Genomic DNA, 23,764 nt, shown 5'->3' with positions numbered 1-23,764 from the left:
CATTAGAAATATAGAATTTATTTTTCATTACATTCAGACAGCAATATGTTGCATATTTGGACATGCCACATCTTGTATCATAAGTGACTTATGGAGTCTATGTTTATAATTGTGGTAGCTATTGCTAGCCCAGAAAATACAAAATGTGTTTTTGGAGTGGTTCTCTTGATAACTTTAAGCCACCAGCAGCAATTTTTGCAGAAGGGTACTCTTGAAAATCCACTTCATAAAAATTCATTATCCAACTGTTTCCTGTCTCTTACCTTTACAGTTTCAGAGCTCAAGAAAGCGATTTCAACAATAGCAGTAGGCAGGGAGATTGAGGACTTGCCCCTTATCTTCCCTCAGGTAGCAGTTCTCAGTAAAGGTGATACCACATTGTAAGGCCACCAAATTCCTCATGGGCCATGAACTGTGCTTTTGGCAGGGCAGCTCCTTTCCCATCCTTTAGGGTCTCTGCAGCCCTTGCTTCCATTCCCTCCTTGCACATCCAGGTGCAAGCTAACCCAAGAGTGAATCTTACAGTTCTGACAATATCCTAAAACATGTTATTTAAAAAACCTACAACAAAAACTCAGTGAGCCACGGGGAAAAAAAGACAACATTTTGTTATGTTTAAACCTTCAGTGTACCATAGACAAGAGGTATCTTCACAAACAGTTTTCCTGACAGCACCTGTTCTGTGTATTTCCCTTCATCCTTACAAACTCAGAAAAACTGGGGTACTGTTCTCCTTGTGTCTCTTAACTCTGCTGGCATTCAGCTCAGGAATACCAGGAGCTGCAGTGCATCATCACATAAAGATGGGGAGGGGTAGGAGAGTGAGAAGAGTGAATAAGGAGGAATACAGAGACACTGTCCTTGGCAGGCTCTGCACCAGCCATACAGAGAATATGCATACACGTGATGAAGGGTTTTATTGTTGTCTTGCTCTATTTTTTGTCCTTTTTTTTTTTAATTAAAAAACATTATTCCTGCTAAGGCTGGTTGTGCAAAGTTAACTTTCAAGAACCACCATTCAGTCTGACTCCGTTCCTGTCGACAGGCTTCCTATGGACCCATTTCTCACTAGAATCCTGCTGTAGTTTTTCTGCTGTTCTTCTCTGAAAGTATCTTTGACTTTCGCTCGTTTCAGACCTCCATCCCTGAAACAGAGCAAGAGGGAAAAGTAACCCATCAGGACTGTTATGACTACTGTTATCAAACTATGCATTACATTAACTGTAGAGTCTAAATCTAAAATATTATTGTTAAAGGATTTTCTTTAGAACTTCTATAACATCCAAGTTTAAGCATGTTTATTAAAACCTTTACCTAAAGCCAGAATTTGTATGAAGTCCAAATTTTGAGTCTAGCCCACTAAAGCAGCCTACTCATGTTGGTAACAGGCTGTACCTACAACAGATATCTTTGGCAATCTGGGATGCTGCTTCCCTAGTCTGTAGGGGAAGTCAATCTTGTGCAACACCATAAATGTCTCTTGCCTTACATCATTCAGAGGGCCAGCTGGGCCTCACAGTTGAATCTATTTGCCCACTCTTCATCAAAATCTTGCTCTCAAGTTTGTTTCATATGAAATCTAGGCATTGTACTGCCACTTACTGAGGTAGGACATGAGAAAGTCAGAGCAGAAAGTCTCAAGCCCTGTTTTCTTTTTTGTTCAGGCTTGCCAAGTAACTTCACTTCTGCTGCTTAATCACAGCAGAAGTCTCAACATGAGGAACAACTGTGAATGGGCTGCTTCAAAAGCATCAAGCCTTCAGGTGAAAATCATTCCATGTTACGCACTCCAAAGACTTTGTGCATCTTTATTTTTACTTTCACATATGTGCATGTGGATTTACTCCTTTGCTTTCTCCAGAGTGTAATAAAGCAATGTTGAATGTTATCTGTCACAAAGCTAAGGGAGGAAGCACCTCTCAATCAAACTAACAGAAAGCCCATGAAGTCTAACAAGGATGGCATTACTCACCAGGGAAGTTCAGTCAGTCCTCCTTTACGAGCAATGGCTGACCTCACTCTGTTGGCAAACTGAACAGCATCTTCATCCTCCTTCAAGGGTCATAAATTCAACATAATCAAAGCAGAGAGAAGTGAATTGAAACAGACTTTAATAACATTTATATCTGCTGCCTCATCAAATGAGCTCACTGCCAAATGATCTGTCCCTTATCATGCCAACATCACAATCTGATGTCCCCTTGTGGTAATAATTTAATTCATTTTTCCCCTAAAGTGTTGAAACTAGGAGAAAATTTTGCTCTGGCACGATGCAACGTTGACACTATTGTGATGGTACCAAGCTGCATCAGGAAAAGCTAAGTCCAGTCATACATCAGTCAACACTGACAAAAATCCAATACAAAACTTTGATATGGGGCATGGGGTAGGTAGAGGTTTTTGGGAAAAAGAGTAAGACGGCCCTTGCAGACACAATCAAGTTCTTAAATAGCAATTAGTCAGTCAGATGCTAGATTACCTCTCTAACCATTGGTGGCAAGTACCACACGTTGCAAACAATGGCCCAGCTTGTCATTATTCGCAGCAGGTAGCTCACGATGCTGTATTTGCTGCTGTTCCAGAATGCATCTCCAAACTGAGGATCATACTGCAAAGGATCACAAAAAACAAATCATAAAACCCCTTCCCCACAGACCATCACAGCCTCCCAGATCTGTGATTACATGACAGAACCAGCAGCAGATGTCACCCATTTGCCTGAACAGCCAAAACAGCTAAGTCTGCTGCAAGCAGCATGCTTCTCTTCCCTTCAGCACTGGGAGGGACTAGCTGGATCTCCCTTCCTTTCTCCTTTCTGGAGGAAGAAGCTGATCCCCTCAGGGACTACCAGCCAGGCTCCATAGGCCAAAGGACTTCACTTTCATTTCAGCCACTTTTACTCCAGGAGTTATCCACAGCACACAGCCAATTGCCAGAGCTACCATGCCTTCAACAGCAGCTGTACTGAGACATCTTCCTGCCACCCAGACAAAAACAGATCCCAAACTTTGAAATTCAGCAGCCAGTTTTTTCCACTTACTTTGATTGCAACGGGATAGATCGTCCCTCCTATTTCAAAGCTCCCCTTCTTGAACATCATCACAGATGTATTGTTTATGCAGGTGCCTGTCCAGAAGATAAAGTCATTGCTTCACACAGCCTACCACATTTCAGTAGCAACACTGTATCAACATACAGGTTCTGCCCATAAAGGTCTGCATTTGCTGCTCAGGGAGTGTAACTTAAGCATCTCTCCCCTCCTTACTTTTATCTTTTGTCTTGTGACTGACTCCCTGAACAAAGCCCAAATGTGTGTGAGACAAAAAGTACAATGCTGAATTTAAATCTATAGGATAGTGAATTGATATTCACAGGGCAAAATAAACAATCTTCCCATTCTTCTGCCTAGAGCTTCTGCCAGGAGAATCAACAGCCAGAGACAGTATTGTGTTGTCTCCACATAATCTCATATGAAAGATGAAAAATAGGAATGCCCTAACCAAGTTTATGCCAAGGGTGAAGATACAATTGAGCAGCAGAAGCCATGGAAAGAGAACAGGGATGACATCTACTTTGAATGGAGATAAGTAGTTCAGCTTCTTACCTTCTGGAAAAATTAAAATTGGAAGCTTGCTTTTATCCGCCACATGTTCCCTGAGTCTGTAAAAGCAGAAGGAAAGCTTAAAAGACAATTCCTTTCCAGTCTTCTTTCCCCAGGCAGGTGCATTAAAAATATCTTTACATATTATGTATTTGTTTGAAAGCAAAGGCTTTTACTAGACACTAATTTGTACTTGCTTTTCTGTTTGTAAGAAAACTGAAGTTTTGTGCAAGCCACCCCTTAGGCCTGTGGTGCACTACATTGAGGCAACATCCTGTTTTCCTTCCTCTATATTATTTTATTAATGACTGTCAGGCAAGCCAACAAATGTATGCCATCAAGTCAGTCCAACTAACTCTGACCAACTCAACCTTCAAGAAATTACCCATACAAGAAAAAAAATAAATTGTGCAGTGGTCCATCCAGGTTCTGCTTACTTAACAGCAGATTTCATAAAAAGTGGGTTCCTAAATGCCTACAGCTCACACTATTTGAATAACACTTGGATAACTTGGCAAAGCTGTCCTGCTGTGCATAGGCAAATAAGAGGTGGTAAAGAAGTTAACCTGTCAAAATTAACCTAAAAATTCTTTAAAAATTAGGAAGAATTTCTATCTCTGTACTACTGTGTCCACAAGTATACCTTTGGTGACATTCTGCAGAAAACCACTTTTTGTAAGCAGCTCATTCTTATAACTAGACACATTCTGCCCCTCACCCAAACAAGTGAAGCTTGGTATTTCCAGTGGCTCACAATTTCAAATGAAATTGAGAGTTTGTATCACAGAAAGCCCGTTTTATGATCAGTATTTCTCTTCAACAGAAAATCCCAAAATTTAAATATCTTCCCATCCTTTTAAAATGTATATCTGAATTCACCAGACATTAGTTATTATGCTGATGGCTACCCAACTGAGATGTTCTGTGACAGTCTGCTATTCAGACCTTACCAGAACTTTTGGGCTCACCCATGTTACTCTGTATAAACTTTTCAAGCCTTCGTTGGTGACCTTGGCACCTGAAATTTGTGACCAGTCTACTGCACCAAAGCCCACACAAACAAGCTTATTCAGGTCATTCTGAGTGATCCAGTTTCCTGCATACTACCCCTGGAACTCACTCCAGAAACCCCTCGTCTGGGTCTTTGATTGGGCAGTGACTCTCCAGGGAGTCAGGCACCGGGAGGTAGCAGACACACACCATCCCACGCCTCACCTTTTCGTCACTAGATGGCGATCCTTGATCTCGGAGCGTTCGAACCAGACGTGAGGACAGGCCTTGACTGTGGCTCGCTGGATGACTCCCATCAGCCCACCATGAACCTGGCCAACCTGCAAGCCCAGCAAGGCACATCAGCATCTAAGACACTTGAAAAGCAGAACCTCCTCTTCTCCATCCCTCTTAGAAAAACCCCCAAATGCACAGGAGACTGCAAACCAGGATCAAGCGGCAACCACAAAACTGTTAAACTGCATTCACTTGAGAGGACCTAGGTGCACACAGGGAAGTGTGTCCCCCAAGTAGTTCACCAGATGAAGAGCCTAGCACTGACACTGCCAGGACAACTCACCAGCATGTAAACTGTAGACCAACTTCAACACTAGTGCTCAAGTAGATATCTCTAAACCATGAAAGTTTAATACTGAAGTCCACAACCGATACCCCACAATCTTTCCCTCTCATGGTCCCTCCTCTCCCTCTGCTGTGGTCATAATGGATCTGCTCATACCATTGCATAGCATCCATCATTTGTCAGAATGATTGCATCTATCGGTGATGTGTGGTTGGCAACACAAATTCCTCCTTTCTTAGGTCTGTTTTCCCTGCAAGTACATATTTTTTTGTTAGACTACTAGTGCACTAAGCACCACATTACACACACAACAGTTCCATAAAGCTGCCAGGTGACTCAGCATCTAGTGTGACATTAACTTGCAGGTAAAAAAAGAGCAGCCCCCGTTTCAAATGGGATGCTCACACACACAGAAGTATACACACACTTTTGCTATTGTCACTCACTTGTTATGATAATGGATGGTACCAGACAGAGCTCTGACGAGGATGCGGGAGCACGTGAGGTGGACCAATTCACTCAGGTAGTTTTTCACACTGAAAGAAATCACAGATGACAGCATCCTGGAAAGCAGTTAGACACACATACAATATTCTCCAGCCTACTCAACACAACTTGGGACTGAAATTTTCCTGGTGTTCTGGAGGACAGAGGGATATTCCCAGTTCTACCACTCACTTGCTATTGCAGCTCAGCCAAGATATGTCATACTCTTGGTGTCACTTATCTAGGCAAGGCTGTAATCTCCTTACTGGACGTTTTTCATCCCAACACCATTACCTCCACTACAACGCTCCCTTTGAGTCTCTCCTGAGAGCATGAGGAGCCCATCAGAGATCTCAGTGCCAAGCCTGGCAAGAAGCCAACCTCAGCCCAAAATCAAAATGCCGCTAAAAGCAAGGTCACAAATTTGTGGTTGAAGTGGACTATCAGTAGTCTGTTTGTAAAATCTGTCCACTCCTCATCTTCAGCTGTTTGCACTGATGCAACTTGGCAAGTTCATCCCTTACACACAGTACCTACCTGCTGTTTGGCAGCTGGCCTACTAACGTTGTTCCCACAATCATTGACGTAATCCCAATGGCAGCGAGGGTAATGCTACACACAACACAGACATTAAATCAAAATAAGTATTTTATTCATTGTAACAACACTTTTTCACTACAAAATAGAAAGGGATTGCAGAAATTCAATTATTCCTCAGATACCTGACATACAGTTCACTAACTCAGTAATTCCCTGACCTGTTGCTCAAAATCATGGTCTAGCAAAGGCAGCAGATTCAGATACAGTGTAAGGGAGCTTTACAGCTCACCCACCTTACACTTATACTGCCAATACACATGACTGTGGGGAAGAATTCATGGGAAAAATGATCACTTAGCCCTAATCTACACTCCACAGTGAATGACAAGATAAAAATATTCTGAATGGCATCTTAACCATTAAAAGGAGTCTTTAAGCAGGTTAATCTTCTGTATCTGCCAATGTTGCCTTTCGACCAAAAGAGGCTGAGATGACATTTACCAAGAAAACACAAATTTATGCATTCCTAGGCTGCCAAAATCCATCAGCACCCACGAGCTTACCGTAGGGGCAGCAGGAAGCAGTACCGCACTACAACCCCAATGACCCACACAATGGTCAGCCTCAGGCTGATGTAATGGAAGTTGACATTAGTCCTCGTCAGGAGATTCCAGGAGAGCAGCTCTTCTGAGGAAAACCTCTGGGTGACTGCATCATCCACAATATCCGCAAACCCTTTTCTGCAGAAGTAGAGAACGTCACAGAATACGAAATTCACATCTTTCAGACGTGCCATTTCTTCCTCCATAGTCGTTTCATCTCTTTCAATGATACCTTTGGAAAGAAAGGGTAACCACATGAGGAAATAATTCTGTGAATTAACAGTCATTCTCCGAATCACTTGTCACTCTGCATTACCCAAGGATATAAAATGACTTTCAGAGCCCCTCCTATGACAGCAAGATCAGCTGGGTAGTTGAACACAGCATACTCTTCAGTAGGCCAGTTCCAGCTCCCCTTCCTCACATCAACTTCTTGAGCAGAAAATACATCAAGTTCTGTCGCCTACTGAACACGAAACAAGAAGACTAACCCTTTCCCACCATCTAACATGCTCTCAGCTCTGCAACTTTATCCAAGACCATCTTATGCTTTCAGAAGAAACCAGGTGAGACCTTGTCCTTTACATTCCCTTCTGTGCTCTGTATATTTATAGGCATTTATTCTTCTCAATGGAGGCTTTCCTGTTCCCTAAGCCCATCTCATATTGTGGTGTCCCTCAGCCACATTCAGCTGAAATGTGTTCTGCTGTTACTTGCCAAAGCCCCAGACCGCAACACTGTACATGGACCAGCTTTGAACCAAATGCACCTTCCTCCCTTCACAGCACAAGTCTTTCCTATAAGTAACCACACAATTTTTTTATTTTAGTTAAAATCAAACAAAGAAACATATCAAAGTCATGCCTAGAGGTGCCTTACTATAATTTACTTCAGTTGTGTTTCAGTTGAACTCTGACCACGTAATGCCTGGCAAAAGATGAGAAACCTGGACAGTTCAGAATTGCAGTAGCAATAGGAAGTATTCCCCCTTCTCCTCCCCTCTTTTCACTTTTTATACTTACGGTCTGATAACCTCCAATTTCTCACTAGAGCTTTTAAAGGCAAGGACAAATTGTGTAAGCTAAATAAAAAGATCAAGTAACTGCTTTCTGATAAGCAAGTCTGGCTCCAGAAACTGATGACTGAAGAAATTTAGAGTAACAGTTCACCAGAACAACCATCCCCTGAGACACTCTACTTGGATTACAGAGGTCCAAGTTCAGGTTGCCACTCTGTCAGACATCCTCTGACAAATTGCATAATCCTTGTGCTTCCATGTCGAGATAAAAAAGGGAAAGGACATAGCACCAACTTCTTCAAGCTACTAAGAACTTTCCACATTGTAGAAAGTGTTTTTGTAGGAAATCTGCATCCCAATGAAGTCTTGCCAGCAGAAAATCTCTGAACATATTTGCTATGCAAATCACACACAACATTTAAATTACAAGTGACATGGAAAATCTTCGTATTGCACTGTAGCATACATACGGGATAACACAGGAAGCTCCAAAGATGCAAGGCCCACTAAGTACTGAGGAAAATGCTAAAGAACAACATCTAAGAGATGTCACACTGAAACAAAAACTATTAGCACCTTCAGCTTTGAACCTGGCAGCCATGACTTCCAATTCCACCATACCACCTCACTGCATCATCCTATCACAAGCCTACAAATATAAATCATTAATATGGCACACCAAAAAACCCACATGCCCTTCAGGATCTAAATTATACAAGCATGCATCACAAACATTCACCAGAATAAACTACACTTGTGTTGTATTTTAAACCCAAATCAGAGCTCTAGTTTGTGGTTCAATTTTTCTCTCAGTCAGTCCCTTAAACCTCTAAACTTTGAAACATCCAGGACTGTAGGCAAATCAGTCCAACCTGTCTGCTCCACACTGCTGGAGACAGGTTGTAGGCAAGAAACCAGGGGAACTCTCCAGCACCCATCACACAAGTATCACTCTTCTCTCCAGATGCCAGAACTAGGAACACTTCCTCCTTATCCAGACTCTGGTTCAGTACCAGTTAAGCATCTGGCTCACCTGGCCACAACTTCTTGGCTGAAACCAGCCCAGGGTTCAAGATTATCTGCTAGCAAGCTGAGAGAGCACAGCTGTACTGTCTTGCCTCATCAGCCTGCACTGTCCTTGTCACATGATGCCCCCATGCACCAGCCCTGGGACAAGCTACTCCAAGCCAGATCTCAGCAGCACACGAAGGTATTATGAACAGAATGGTAACACATGCTGCTCTGGTCATGTACTTAGCCTTCTTGTAATCAGAAGGAACATTTAATGGCCTTTAATCTTTGGCCATGGGCAGAGTTGAGTTTGCCAAAGACAGCACTATGAAGAACAGCCAACATCACTCTCAACCAAACAAAAAGCCATAGCAGCAGCTTTACTCAGCGTTGCTGCACAAGCCCCAAGCCTTCAAGCTCACATACTCTAGGTCAGCTGATTCTACAAGGCTCAAATTTGACACTGTCTACTTACACAGTAAGTATATACTACATAGTAAATAGATGCTACTAACATTATTTGCTTAAACTTTTAGTGGATGTAATTTTCAAAACTGACTTAATAGCATTTTTGTCTTTTTTAAACCCACCAGCTTGAAGACAACACAGCCAACACCCACACAGAGCTGAGAGCTGGTTATTCAGCTGTAATGAGATAGACATCAAGCCTCCAGCTACCTGCTCAGCCAAGAGCTACCATTGGCTCCAGCACAAACACGCTGCCCTCTAACACAGAGGCACCCTGAGGTGACAGCACCAGGTAACTGCCCAAAGCAACTGCACTTCTCCCTGGACTATTCCTTATCACACCACCAGTGCAGGGGCAGTGGCTGCCATTTCTGCCAAGAGATGTGAAATACCCTGGATTTGGTACTGCAGAGGAAGGTGGTGTCTTCCTCAGTTGTGCTCACTCATCTTTTTGTCTTTTTTTTTTTATTCACGGACACAATTTTAGGGTGTTTGGGAAGACCATTTTTGTTCTGCCTGCAAACAGGAAAACTTGCCCTTGCACATGCATCTGCAATGCTCCCTTCTATCCTGACCCAACTCTTAGTGATGACTGGATGGTCAGGAAAGATGGAAAAGGTGATACACACTCCCCTTTCAACACTTAACATGCACATGCGTACACACAAACATTTACCTTTACCCTGTTTTATCAACTACTCTGTAACTCATTATCAGCAGGAATTTCTCCTCCCTCAGTAAATATTGTGTAATGCAATTGGGCCTGTCTGCCTGCTCATGTTTTGTCACCTCAGGGGATGCCAACTTATATAATGCACTGTTAGACCTACACCTGCCCTGACCCTCCAGCACTTTCATCCACATACAAGAATCCAGTCTCCTAATTACAAGTCAGTTATTCCTGTGCTTAAAATACTCCCAAGAGCAACACACAGAGCACAGCTTGGCACAGCAGGCTTCATATCTCCCCTGCTTCCCATACCTTCTCAATAAGTAACAGTTAAGACTAGCTTCCTGCAGAGCCATCTACAGTGGGGAAAGGTTTTAATCTTTTATTTCAAATATAAAAAGGACATTAAAAAGTGGTGCTTCAGGCCACCATTGCAATTCTGTATCCCCATCCATAAGACCACCTGAACACAGCCCCCATGCAATCATCTGTATGAATTATCTCAGACCATTTTTACTATCAAAAATGCTGCTCCAGACAGTGGAGTACACTCAATTTAGTCCAGTTTCTGAACCACGGCACATATTAACACTATACACCCCTCAGTCACGCACAAGACAAACAGCTATTTGGAGCTTTTTGGAAAGATAGCTCATTGATATATCTGCTAACTGGGACCTCTCCCTTTACTTTTCTTTTCTAGAGAAGAAATAATTATGTGTGAGAATGACCAGATGTCTAGGAAGATAAAATCTTCTACTGCACAACTAAAGCAGCACAGCTGGATCTCTTGCCCTTTCACTGACCCATGGCATGATGGGACATTATCAGCCTTACAAGAAGAAAACAGGTATCTTGCTGCATCACTGACAGCCTGTGAAGCACATACCAGGGCACTGACATTATTTGGAAGGACCTTGCCTTCCCCTGCCATCCCCCAGAAATACCCCACAACCGTCAGGACACTGGTGTGTGATATAGGATGTACTTTTTCTCAGCCACTTTAAAGTCAGCAATTAAATAAGACAAGTTTTAAGCTGTTTTAAGAGCTGCTGGGCAGTATCTCCAGTTTATTATTACAGGTGCTGACACTTGCATCTGCTACCATCGAAGCCTGTTTCATGCCTGGCCTGCAGATAGTAAGATACCAGTGTTTACAGTATTGATAAAGATACTCCTCTGGAGATGAAACACGCACAACCAGTTCAGCAATTCAGTCCCCATTGCTGCGTCATGTTTGCACGAGCTAATTCCTAGAATCAGGTAACAACTGACTAGTCTACTAACTGGCAAGCTGGGCCTGTTTCCAGCTGTGCTGCCTAATGAGGGAGCACATAGAAAATGCTGACACTGCTGCCAAATGCTGTCAAAACCAAGCAAATGATTAGCAATACTGAGGCATTCAGGAACCAGGAGAAAACCGACTGCAGACTGCAATGCCTTTTGAGCCTTCTCCTGTTTCCTAGGCAAACTCAGACTGCTCTCACAGCTCCCAAGTCTTACAGCCAACTCTGACCTATTACAGCCTACCAACTGACCTACTACAACTCACACAGACTATGGGTTAAGACATAGTAAAAGAACCAATTTCAAAATTAGGCTAAAGGAAGAATTATGAAGCAATTTTTCAGCTGTCTTTCTACAGACAAGGAGTGTAAGAAGTTTGACAAACACTGATATAAACTCCAGGGGGCAAAAGGCCAATAGAAGCAGACTGAAAAAGGGGAACGAGTATAACACCACACACTTTAATCTGGCAGCCCTACAACAGGAAAGCACTGAGCTTGGGAAAGAAAAGTACTTTCAAATAAACATTCAGATCTCCTCAGAGAATATTTTAAGTGTACTCTGATGCTGTTAGGACTGAGATAGCTGGCCAGCAACGCTGCAGAAAGTGACTTAAAGAGATTTCAAGATAAAAATCAACCTTATATTTAAAATTGAAAACTTCCATCAAGTTTGAGGATGGTCTCCATCTTACGCTCTACTTTGTTTTGTTAAACTTAATGTTATTTCATACACTGCATTTCCTCATCCCCTGTTTTTCAACCATTCAGTACAAGCCAGTAAAAAAAGCATTTCATCCTGCAGGAACAGCAGCATTGCAAAACAATTAGATGTATCAGAGTGCTGGTTTTAGCTGGGGTAGAGTTAATTTTCTTCATGGTGGCTGGTATGGGGCTGCATTTTGGATTTGTGCTGAACACAGTGATTATAATACAGAGATATTTTTGTTATTGCTGAGCAGGGCTTACACAGAGCCAAGGCCTTTTCTGCTTTTCATACTGTTACACTGCTGAAGATGTTGGGGGTGCATGGAAGGCTGGGAAGAGACACAGCTGGGACAGGTGACCCCAACTGACCAAAGGGATATTCCAGACCATATGGCATCATGCTCACTATATAAAGTGGAAGGAAAAAAGAGGAAAGAAGGGACATTTGCAGTGATGGCGTTTGTCTTCCCAAGTACCTGTTACGAGCCATGAAGGCCTGCTCTCCTGGAGGTAGCTGAACTCCTGCCTGCCTGTGGGAAACATTGAATTAATTCTTTGTTTTGCTTTGCTTATATGTGCGGCTTTTGCTTTCCCTATTAAACTGCCTTTACCTCAACCCACAAGTGTTCTACCTCTTACCCTTCTGGTTGTCTCCCCAGTCTCACTGCAGGGGGAGTGAGCGAGTGGCTGCTTTGGGCTTGGAGGTTGGCTGGGGTGAAACCACAACGGTCAGCGTGTACCCACCCCACATCTTTTCCAGTTCTCTCATGCACACATCTAACTAATTCATTTGAAAAGGACTCAGTACCCTGATTTTAGAACATCAGTCTTATCTGACTTTACCCCAGGCTCTCACCATTAGCAGTAGGAGTCTTTAGCATCTGTGGCCTTGGCTTTTTGGCACCTTTTTCTATCCGTATAGTGGCCCACTGTCAAACAGAAAGAAAACATTAATTTCACAAACGCTGTATTCACTCAAGGAAGAAAAGTCACCTAAATAAAAAGGCAACAGTTAATCAAAGAGAGGCTGTGATGTTCAAAGAATATCTACACCAGGTAATCATCACCCATCTTCCTCAGATATATTCACAAACCCAAACCCATACACAGTTCCTATGAAGAAACAAACAAAGAAAGAAAAAAAGCAAACAAACAAAAACCACCAGAACATCCACCCCCAACACTCATTGCTAGTCAGTACTTCCCAATTGTGCTTGTCAGTCTTCAGAGCTTCAGTTCCAGTTCAGACACAGCCACTAAGAGCCTGAAAGACCTCTGTCAGCCTTGCTACTTGCACACCGGCCAGCAAATCCAGGCTGCATGGGAAGCTCCAGGAGTTCAGCTAGACAACACCCCTCGAGCACACAGCACAGAATGTTCACAGAGCTGACAGACACATCACAACTCAGCCAGAGTAGCTTCACCATGCTGAAGTAGAAGAAAGTCCTAACTGGGTTAAGTCAAACTAAGGCCTGCACACAGCTAACTCCACTAAAAACCAAGACAGCATTTGCAGTCACAGGAAGCTTCATTTAAATGCAGTCTCAGTACAAAAAAGGACTGCACCCAAGATTTTTCCAAGCTGAACAAACCAAAAATTCCACTTGACTCTGCAACTGCTCATTTCTTGGCATTTTCAAAGAACCATAGTGGTTTGGGTTGGAAAGGATCTTCAAGTCCATCTAGTTCAAAGTCCTCTGCCATGGGCAGGGACACCTTCCACAAGACCAGGTTGCTCAGAGCCCCATCCAGCCTGGTCTTGAACACCTCCAGGGACAGGGCATCCACAACTTTTCTGGCAACCTGTGCCATGGCCTCACCACCCTCACAGTAAAGATTTTCTTCCTCATAACTAATCTAAACCCACCCTCTTTCAGCTTAAGGCCCCTTGTTCTATCACTGCATGCCCATGTGAAAAGTCCCTCTCCAACCTTCTTGTAAGCCCCCTTTACATACTGGAAGATGCCATAAGGTCTCCCCAGAGCCACCTGTTCTCCAGGCTGAACAGCCCCAACTCTGTCAGCTCTCATTTTAGAGCTCTGAGCAGCAGAGGAACAGGCCAAATCCCCAGCTCTATTGATACAGCTGCAGAGAGCCCCTTCTCCCGCCCTTGGGAGGGGCTGCCAGCTCACTGGGGTTAACCTGCTCTTTTCCAGTGGGTGGGCTGAGAGAATGAAATTGCAATAGGTGATAAAGTAAACTCTGCCCTCTCCAATGAGTATCAAAGCTTCCCAGCTGCCCTGCAAAACCCCTTGGCAGAATCACACCAGAATCAGGAGATTTCCTCTCACTTCCAGTCCCAGTGAGGCTAGAGCCAGTTTAACCTGTTCTCAGGGCAAAAGACTATCTTGACCTTCGTCTGATTCAGTTCCACAGAGTGCTTTTATTACACCCTGCTATCTCAGCTTCATTTTTACTGAGTTAACAATTACACCCCCTTTTCCACCCCAAAGCCTCTGATGTCAGAGTAGCCCTTCTTGCCTGGATCCTTCCTTTCCCTACATGGCAGCTTTGCTAAGGGATGGAAAGCTCAGCCAATGAGGGCTGACTCTGTGGCTCCCCACTATGCACATTAATTCCTCCTCCACAGGACTTCATACTATTTCTAGGAATATAATAGGCATATTCAAGACAGACAGGGGATCTGGGAGAAATGAGCTCATAGGAGAAGATCAGGGTATTATCCTGTTCAAACCTTAACAACTTAAGGAGCACACTTTTTAACAGCATACAGGTGATGCTCACTGGTCTGCACAGGAAGGACCCAGACCAAAGATAAACCATGCATTTTCCACCTCTCCGCTCCCCACTAAGCTGTGGGGCATTTGGAGATGCAGTTCCCTTTTGGAAGGTCAGCATCGTGACTCATGGCATTATCTCCACCACACAGCTTCCCAGTACGAGCCAGTAGTGCTTCATGTATCAAGTCTTGCTGAATCACAACCTACCCTACCAATATAATCATTTGTTTTCTCAGTTCTGCTGCTGCTAAGGCCAGGAACTCAGTACTTTCTGGCTACACAACATCCTCAGTAGTGTTATGACCATAAAAGTTCTGGGACATACCGAATTAAAATACTGTTCAGTGAAGAAACTATTCACAATACTGTCATTTATACATTTCTTCTATGAAATAGGGTTGGGGGTACAGGAAGACCAGCACACCCAGTCATTCTCTGATCAAGTTTGAACCACTGAATTCAATGAATTAAAATCTCCACAAAAAGGTAAGTCACATCACATAGAAGAGAAAGAGCAGACTTGGCTAATGGTCTCAGCCAAACACACTAGCAGAAAAAATAATTTTTCATCTTTCAATTTCTTTCAAAGGGATAATCAAAACCTGGAAGAACATTTTCTGCTTGGTGTTTAGAAAGAGCATTCAACAGTCCCTTCACAAAGCTTTTGCTACAGAAACCCTGCAGTTATGGGTTCATGCTAGACAGTGTCAAAAAGGACACAGGTTATTGAGACACACCTTTGTAATGCTCAAAAGCTTGCAACATCCTACTGTACTGCAGTATCCTTTGTCATTCTGCTACGCAAAGGAGGCACTGGACTCTTCCCAAAGCAGACAGAAATTGCAGGGTCGTGTAACTCAAGTCAGTTTCTACTGCACAGATATGTTTATCAATCCTACTGAGAAAAGTACATTCCTTCTTCCTAAATCATCTAATCTTAGCTCCACAGGTTCATCTAACTCCAGAAAGGTTCAGCAGCCCACCCTCACGGGGGTGGAAGGGGGGAACAGTGGCAGAGAGAGACTAGAGCAGACAGCTCCCTTTGCCCTCTACCCATGCCTTCCCAGGAGTTGGGAGCACTGCCACGGGCTTGACACCAGCGTGGCATCTTGTACAAAGGTTGCGCAGAGTGTTCCAGGGAACAGCTGACTTGTGCTCCACTACTCAATAGCTGAGGCAGTTTTGTGTTCCACGCCAGGTCTCCCACGGGATTTAAATACACTTAAATAAAACAGGCAAGGATGAGACCAGCTCCCCCTCTTTGCCAGGAGCCTTTGGGCATTCAAGGATCCACATCTACCAGATGCTACAGCAAACAAGCTTTAAGTCCTCTCTGTCAGCTTTCTTCTTCCCTCAATCCATCATATTTCCAGAAAATATGCATGTTCCAGCAACCAAGCAGCAAGACATTTTTACTTAACTTTAACTTACCATCTAATTCCTCCACTTATTCTCAGGCACCTGAAATAACGGCACTATCATCAAAGCCAAAATCTGAACTTTGATCAAGTGAAAACCTTGTTTATATCCAGGTTGAAAAACAAAAGAGACACCACATGCAGCAGTGTGAGTAATTTCACTTCCTTCCTGCAAACTAGGGATATGTACCATCCATCGCTGTTTCAGCTGGTTCCTATGCTGGAGGATAACTTTATGCTACAGAGAGTGATCACAATGCGAGCTGATCCATCCTACAGAGGGGAAAATAATGTGTTTATGTATTAGAGATCAAAAAGCACGAAACAATTACAAGCCATAGCCTCCATTCCACTCAGGAAATGAGCAAAAAGCAGTCTGGCAGGTCTTCTGGATCTATCAGTAACATTGACACAAATCCAGGTTGCTTCTCCCAGCTTGTGAGCTGGCACTGAGCAGGTAGTTTTAAATGCTTGGTGCAGACCTAAGTTTTTAGTAGGGATTCTTGAAGTTGCTTTTCAGAATTAGTATAAAACACCAGGCTCCTGAGCAGATTAAAAACAGTTCTGCAGCTGGGGCTACCCACAGAACTACAAATGCAGTTAGAAAGCAGCATGATCACATAACTACAAACATCACCACAAGTCTGATCTTGAAATTTTAGTATTCCAACTGCTCACAACAAAGTAGCTTGGATGCTCTAATCACACAAGGCAGAATCTGAAGATACCACACTTCACTAGGCAAAGAAAACACCAACTTTTCCCTAAAAAGGCCTCCCTCTCATCCCCCTAGGAAAGGCCTTTAATTTATCAACACCTTAAAAAAAAGAAGAACCAACAATAACAAAACCAATTTCACATATACATCACTGAGCAATTGCCACACATACAGGACTTATGCAGTGCTTAGAGAAAGATACAGTCAGACTTCAGAGTCAAAAATCACACATTATTTACAGGAGATGTGAAAAACCCTTCCCAACTCCAGATAAGACAGTTGCCAAATAGTCAACTACCTTCAAAGACAAGCTTGACATATTGTTTCATGAAAGCACATCTACAGATACTTTGCTAGGATCAAAAGTCAAGTTATTAGGAACACTTCAGAGATTTCCCGTTTCCCTAATAGATGGAGCTTAGCCTTTCACCTCATTTACCACCTTTACATCACCTCTGGCTTAATAGCAATGTTTGATGATTATTCAGAAGAAGAGAGATGACTGAAATCTGTAGTCATGTGAAGTTAGACCACTTGGTGTTCCTCTATTTAAAGGCACTGCCAGATAAGAGCCAAAAATTTATACGCTAGTTTAGGTGAGTACTCCTCCTTGGAGTCTCTCCAAACCTCAATAACAACAGAAAGATTTCATAGCACCTCCCACACAATGCTGCCTTGTTTAACACAGCAAAATCTGCATGCCAATTACTGGGTTATTTTGTGTGAGGAGAGGGCACCAGCACCATCAAGAGGAGCAATCACTTCCGAGTGAGGGTAAAAGGTCCTCTTGATCTCCCATGAATCTTCTCATCCTGATGGACATCTGCCACCCCAAGGACCTTTCCAAATTGTTCTGCACACATGACCTGTATAGCAGGTACTTCATGGTAGACAGGTATCCAAAGACCAAGAGTCCAGCTTTACAGGAAAACAGTAAGGGCATCAGCAACAAAAATGCCAAGCAGCTTCTTTTACGCAGCTTCACAAACTCTTACTTTAAGGCAAGGTTTGAATACAGCTGCTGTTACTTTTTAACAGTATTTGCTTACCAACAGTATCAGGAATCCCAGTGTTTACATGCTGTGAAATTGAGAGCAGCTTCAGATCAGAGTTATTGACCTGGAAGATGCTGCATTAATTAGTGATGCAACCACAGCAGAGGATAACTCCCAGCTCTGCCAAACTTACTTACATGCAAGGAGCCTTGATTTTTAAATCTGTAGTAAACATACAGAAAGGCCTTCAAAGGACTGGGGTCTAGGTTAATACAGGCCAGGAATTTACTTCATGATTCTGCAGCAAATTTGCTAAAATACTATTCCAAAAGCCAGTTCCAAGCTCTGTAAACAAGGATGCGTCATTCACATCAGGCATGTCTCCAAGACATGCTCCTCATTACCATCCGAGCTGGCAGCTTTCAGAGCCACTCTCTCACTTCAGAGCTCTCAGATTCTCCTCTGCCCAGCAGTCCTTGAAGGACAGCAATTACATAGACAAGCCTTCACTGACACCGTGCAATGACATTAGTCAGCAAAGCTTGCTTCAGAGGCCAGCGAGTTACAGAAGAAACAGTCAAAACCCACAATGATTCATCTATTTATCAGCTTACATCTTCTCCTTTTCCCTTTCCCCACCCTTACACCCAGCACCATATGCAACCCTAATGGTGACTCATGGGAAGAATCACAGAATCAACTAGGTTGGAAAAGACCTCTGAGATCACAGAGTCCAACCTTTGACCTAACACCACCTTGTCTATTAAGTGCCATATTCAGTCTCCTCTTCAATACCCCCAGGGTCAGTGACTCCACCACGTTCCTGGGCAGCCCATTCCAATGCCCAATCACTCACTCTGTAGAGAACTTCTTCCAAATATCTAACCTAAGAAGCTGCAGCCTGGCATACCTGGGACAGGACATAACAGTCCATCCCACCTACCCTGCATAGCCACAATCTCCAGTTTGACCACAGGCACTGAAAAGTCCTTTTTTCCCCACAGATATATTTTTCTCAAGTTTAGGTCCATTCATATTGCCAAGGTCACCTGCAACACAAGTAAGTTGGGCTTAAACCTCCTAGGTACCAAATAAAGTTACATCCTTGTCCAGCAAAAGCACATTCCCTGCAGGGCAGCATAATAAGCTATCAGAAATTGCTTCTGTTAAAAGGGGCTGCTATTAAACCTCGATAGATCACTTACAGGACGAGAAAAACACCTATGACTGCAAGCATCTGTTGTGCATTACAGAAGGCAAAGCCAACCACACAAGAAGTGCTCTCTCTGCTAACTGCAAGCCCCACAAGGAGCCTCGAGAGATTGGGGAGCAGGATAGTGCCTTCAAAGGGCTTGCAGTCATCCACAAACCATTAGTCCAAAAATAGACAATAATATGATGTTAGTTAATAGCCAGGTTGTTTGTTTCCTGACACAAATGTGACCCAATAATTTCAGTTCCCTCGGGCCTTCTCATTTCTTAATATTGCACAATTATCATGCACCACGGTTTCTTGTCTTTAAAAAAGACAAGAAACATTCCCATTAGATAGATCAAGCAGAACAATTTGTACAAAGTGTTGCTGACAGCAACCCTACTGTGTCAGGTAGCTAGGCACACACACCAAAAAAAAAAACACAAAAAACCAAACAAAACAGCAGACTGAAAAAACACCAAAGTACTGGAATTAGTTTTAACAAATTGAACTGCAGTCTGTCAAGCAAAGATCATCACTGGGGGGCAGGGGGTTCATTGCTACTGCCAAATATATGGACACGCAGTCTAAACAAGTCCTCCAGAACTTCTACAAACTGATGAAAATAGAGAAACAGATTGCTCTGTGGCAATGGCTGCTCTATGGGCCTCAATGAAAGACAACTGACTTTCTGAAAGGCTGTGTTTCTCAACTGCTTTGCAAGACAGCTTGAATGGCTTGCAGGGGCCTCACCAGCCTCAACCATATTAGAGCTCATAAAAGAGGCAACAGATTGAGACAGAGGAAAAATGAGACCGAGAGGTGAAGATGCACTAAGTTTACAAATGGAAGCTATCTGATGATGTTGAAAACCAAACAGGCAGAAATGCAGCATGCTTTGATGATTGCAAGAGGCAGTCTCCAGCGTTCTAGCAGTAGGAAAGATTTCTGCAGCAAGTGATTTCACAAGCATCAGCACAGCAGGTGACTAGCCCAGATGGGCTCCTCATAGGGGTGAACAGCTGCTGGAGATGTTTTTTAAAACCATACTTCTATTAACACTGAAAGGGAAGCCACAGGCAGAAATGAGCAGTTTCCTAAAAGTCTGCTGAGTTTGGTAAGGCAATTCAGAAGCAAGTTAATGTACTTTAAGGAATACCCATGTGATTGGGGGAAGCAGGCTTTCTAATAGCAAGTGGTCTGCCTGCTGTACTTCATTTCTCTGGTATTAGCACAACTGGTCACAATTTTCTATTCTTTTCCCCCTTATCGCATAGAAAAAAATATAATCACATTGGAAAAAAATCTACTTATATTCTCCATACAAAGCTGGTAATCCCTTGTGCAGTACTTAGGGGTCAAATGCAAGCCAACAGAAGCACATCCTCATCTGTACATATTGCATTTTGCTTAGAAGCATGTGCCTTGCTGAGGCAGCTCAGCATAGAGAAAAAGCTATTGTGCACCAACTGACGTCCCTTGTCAGAAATGTCAGATGGTCAAAGTACAAAACCAATTTGTTCCTAAAAGGAACTTTCCCATCCCTTTTCCTGGACCATGCTTACAGCACTGGGAACAGGCTTCTGCCCTGCTGAAACAAGCTGAAACAGATTTTTTTCTTATTGGCAGGAAAAAATCCAAGCACAAGTCTCCTGCTAACCTCAACTTGCTCCTTACCACAGCCTACATAACAACTGAAGAACACCAGAGACTCATATGCTATTTCATCTGACATGACAGTGGACCAGCACATGTACCACAGTGAACTGTAAACTCTCCATCTATTTAGTCCCTGGACTATGGATAGACTTGGACTCTCACAGCAGATTAACTTTAAAAAAGCACGTTTTTTACCTGACAACAGATGCCATGGAGGAAACAAACCACAGTCACTGTCCTCCCACTGTGCCCGCTACATGTCAACGTGTGTCCTCCCACTATGTCCTCCCACATGCCAACATGGGGGATATAAGCAGGCAAAACCAGAGAGCAACTTAGTATTCAGTTGGGGTGCACAAACAGCCACGACTTTCTGCAGTTCCTGTGATCAAGCCCATCAAAGAGACAACAAAGGCGGTGGCAGCAGCACCATCCTGACTGAACACTCTGCAGGCCCAAGGGCTCCCCCTCCTCCTGGCCAAGAGACAAGGGAGACTGCCTGGGAGATCCAGGGCTGGAAGCTGAAGAGGAAGCTTAAGGCAGCTATTATGTTAACCACTGTTGTGAAAAAGGCCTCAGCCCATCAAAGACTGCAGCATCCTCTGACTCCACATAGCCAGGAAACTCCTCTCAGGAGAAAACCTGTGTGCTTGATTCAAAACCCCAGGCAGTTTCAGACATCCAGGCAGCAGCTGTGTATTTAGCAGTTTCCACCCTTAAAATGATTTTGGAAGGGGAAAAGTCAGGGGCAACAACATGTATCTTCTCAGGTGCTCTTGCAGGTGCTGCTTGGAATGGCTGGCAGACAATCAGCTTGTCTCTGTCAGGCTTCTAACCAAGGCAGACCTGTGAGCCAAGGAACAGGAGTCATTCACAACAAACCACTTCCTTTCAGGGATTCTCTCCATGCAGATATTCTGAGTACAAAGAATTCACAGGCAAAGCAAGGCCAAATAGAGGTAAATGGACTACCTCGGTGGATTGAGTTTCTTCACTCTCCTGCAGGAAGTTCACCTTAGCTGACTCTTCTCCTCAGAACACTTCACAGTTTTTCACTGGTTTTTCTCTTATAGATATAGTATTTTATGTAGTATTTATGTTCAATATAAATTCATATTAATATAATTTTTAGTATACTGACTGGCATGTAATTTCCCAAAGTATTTCACACAAAAGTAATGGCAACTCTCGAGATAAGTAATTATTTCCTCCCTTAGGCTCTTGCAATTAACCACTGTCGACATGCCGTCAGATACTTCTCCATAATTTTGCCCATGCTGTCAGATACTTCTCCATACTTCTGCCCAAAACATTTTGAGTCACCCCTTGCCACAACATTTGATGACACTAAAAAATAATGATTAGTGATCTAAGAAGAAAGAATGCAAATTGTGGTTAATCACAGGTGAAGGCAAGTCATCCAAATAATACTATCTCACTAGGACATCTGGATTGTTCCCTCAGGCAAGTGTGACCTTCACCCCCTCACATTCTGCTATCCAAAAACTTTCTTCCAGTAACAACTGCATCCTCTGCCCTTAACAGTTATCGTCCTACCATTCGCAGCCTCAGATAGTACTTGGAGCAGATTCATTCTCACCCAAAAGCCTTAAAACATTTTAACTTGAGGCATTTAACAGATACTATTTAAATAGGTGGGGTTTTTTTTTAGCCAGGCTCCAAGGAACTCGAATGCACTGAAATACACGAACAAAGTTTGTCTGAAGACTTCAAAGATGAAATTATACAAACCCTACTTTTCACAGCCACATACTCGTGTATACATAGCACTGACTATGCTGTGATTCATTTCACTTTTCCTCCTTCGTTGGTTTGGGTGCCCCTCCTCCTTGGGAAAAGCGTAATAAAGATTTAAATCTGATCATTTTCATCAGCAATTTTAAAACACTGTTCCTCCCCACCACCAAGAGCTTCAGAGGAATAATTTTCACACACATATGAAATATGCCCCATGCAGAAAGCGAGAAACTAGCTACTCCAGAGAATTCAGGGAAAGATGGCAACTGAGGTGCTGGATATGCTCAGCTTGGACGGGAGTCCGCATCTGTGAGCATCAGCACTCCTGGCATCCGCCGTCGCAGGCACCGGGCGTGCTGCCAGACATTTACACCCGTCCCAGAGCGTGACCCGGCATCATTTGTCTCAGGCGGGGGAACAGCTGTCCCCGAGCAGTGACAGCCGCGCCCAGGCCATGGTACAGCCTTAGGTAACAAGGTTTTATTTCGCTCTCCTCTCGCGGGTTCAAGGAGCACACGCCAGAGCCTGCACAAGCCACCAAATAAATCAATAGAGACTTCGAGTTTTGCCCAAGGGCTTTAAGTGCAAAACCGTAAACGGGCACAGGTGATGCCAGGCAGAGGGCGGCCCAGCCGCTCTCCTCTTTAGCCGAGGCGAGGGCACAGACGCATCCCGGGGCTCCCCAGCCCCGCAGCGCTGCCGGGGACCCGCACACCAGCCCGCGGCCGGAGGGAGCCGTGCCCGGCCAGCCCACCCCGCCGGCCCCACCTGGGCACGGGGGATAAAACCGGCCCTGGGAAGGGGAGCGAGGCCCAGCCCCCGCGGGGGACACCCCACCGGGGACACCCGCCCGGAGCCGCCCTCCCCCGCCTACCTCCAGCGTCTTCACCAGCACCCACATGTAGGCCTCGGAGATGCCCAGCGAGACGCCCAGCGCCGAGGGCACCACGATGAGCCCGAGCACCAGCGCCAGCCACACGGCGCCCACCCGCGCCGCCACCGACGCCCACACGTCCTCCATGGCCGGGCAGCCGCGCACGACGCCGCCGCCTCCCGCCGGTACCACCGCGGAGAGGGGGCACCGCCTCCCGCCGGCCCTAAGGCCCCGCGGCCGCCCCCGGCCCGCCCCCGGCCCGCCCCGCTCCGCCCGCCCGGGCCGCGGCACCGCCCCAGCGGGCAGCAGGGACAGAGACGCCGCGGGGCGGGGGCTGCTTTCACCCTCCCGGACTGGGTGACTTGTGAAGGGCAGCAGCGGGTGCTGCGCGCCGGACGTGTTGGGAGCAGGGGAATGTGCCTCGGGAGAGGGTGCTGGCGGAG

General features: G+C 44.4%; 1 protein-coding gene across 1 annotated transcript; it reads right to left on the bottom strand.

Moving 5' to 3' along the window:
* On the bottom strand, positions 1-23,564 carry LOC113972080 (glycerol-3-phosphate acyltransferase 3). The gene is made up of 12 exons (XM_027692755.1): positions 23,322-23,564; positions 12,820-12,892; positions 6,764-7,034; positions 6,198-6,272; positions 5,621-5,710; positions 5,331-5,424; positions 4,817-4,932; positions 3,605-3,660; positions 3,041-3,126; positions 2,480-2,608; positions 1,973-2,052; positions 1-1,145 (listed from the first exon to the last, which is right to left on the bottom strand). The coding sequence occupies exons 1-12, from the start codon at positions 23,466-23,468 to the stop codon at positions 1,019-1,021; spliced, it is 1,344 nt and encodes a 447-aa protein (XP_027548556.1). The 5' UTR covers positions 23,469-23,564; the 3' UTR covers positions 1-1,018.
* Positions 23,565-23,764: the final 200 nt, after the last annotated feature.

The sequence above is a fragment of the Neopelma chrysocephalum genome, unplaced genomic scaffold, assembly GCF_003984885.1.
Source record: "Neopelma chrysocephalum unplaced genomic scaffold, ASM398488v2 Primary Assembly neopelma1_88, whole genome shotgun sequence".
Classification (NCBI taxonomy): domain Eukaryota; kingdom Metazoa; phylum Chordata; class Aves; order Passeriformes; family Pipridae; genus Neopelma; species Neopelma chrysocephalum.
The sequence above is the reverse complement of the archived record's forward strand: the minus strand, read 5'-3'. Positions and strand labels throughout refer to the sequence as shown.

Bases quoted from the DNA above. Each gene is read 5' to 3' on its own strand.
- LOC113972080 (XM_027692755.1), bottom strand. From the start codon at position 23,468: ATGGAGGACGTGTGGGCGTCGGTGGCGGCGCGGGTGGGCGCCGTGTGG. The intron at 4,933-5,330 runs GTATGAGCAGAT...CTGGGCTTGCAG, and splicing joins ATGATGGATGCTATGCAATG to GTTGGCCAGGTTCATGGTGG. The intron at 2,053-2,479 runs GTAATCTAGCAT...TGACCCTTGAAG, and splicing joins TGCCACCAATGGTTAGAGAG to GAGGATGAAGATGCTGTTCA.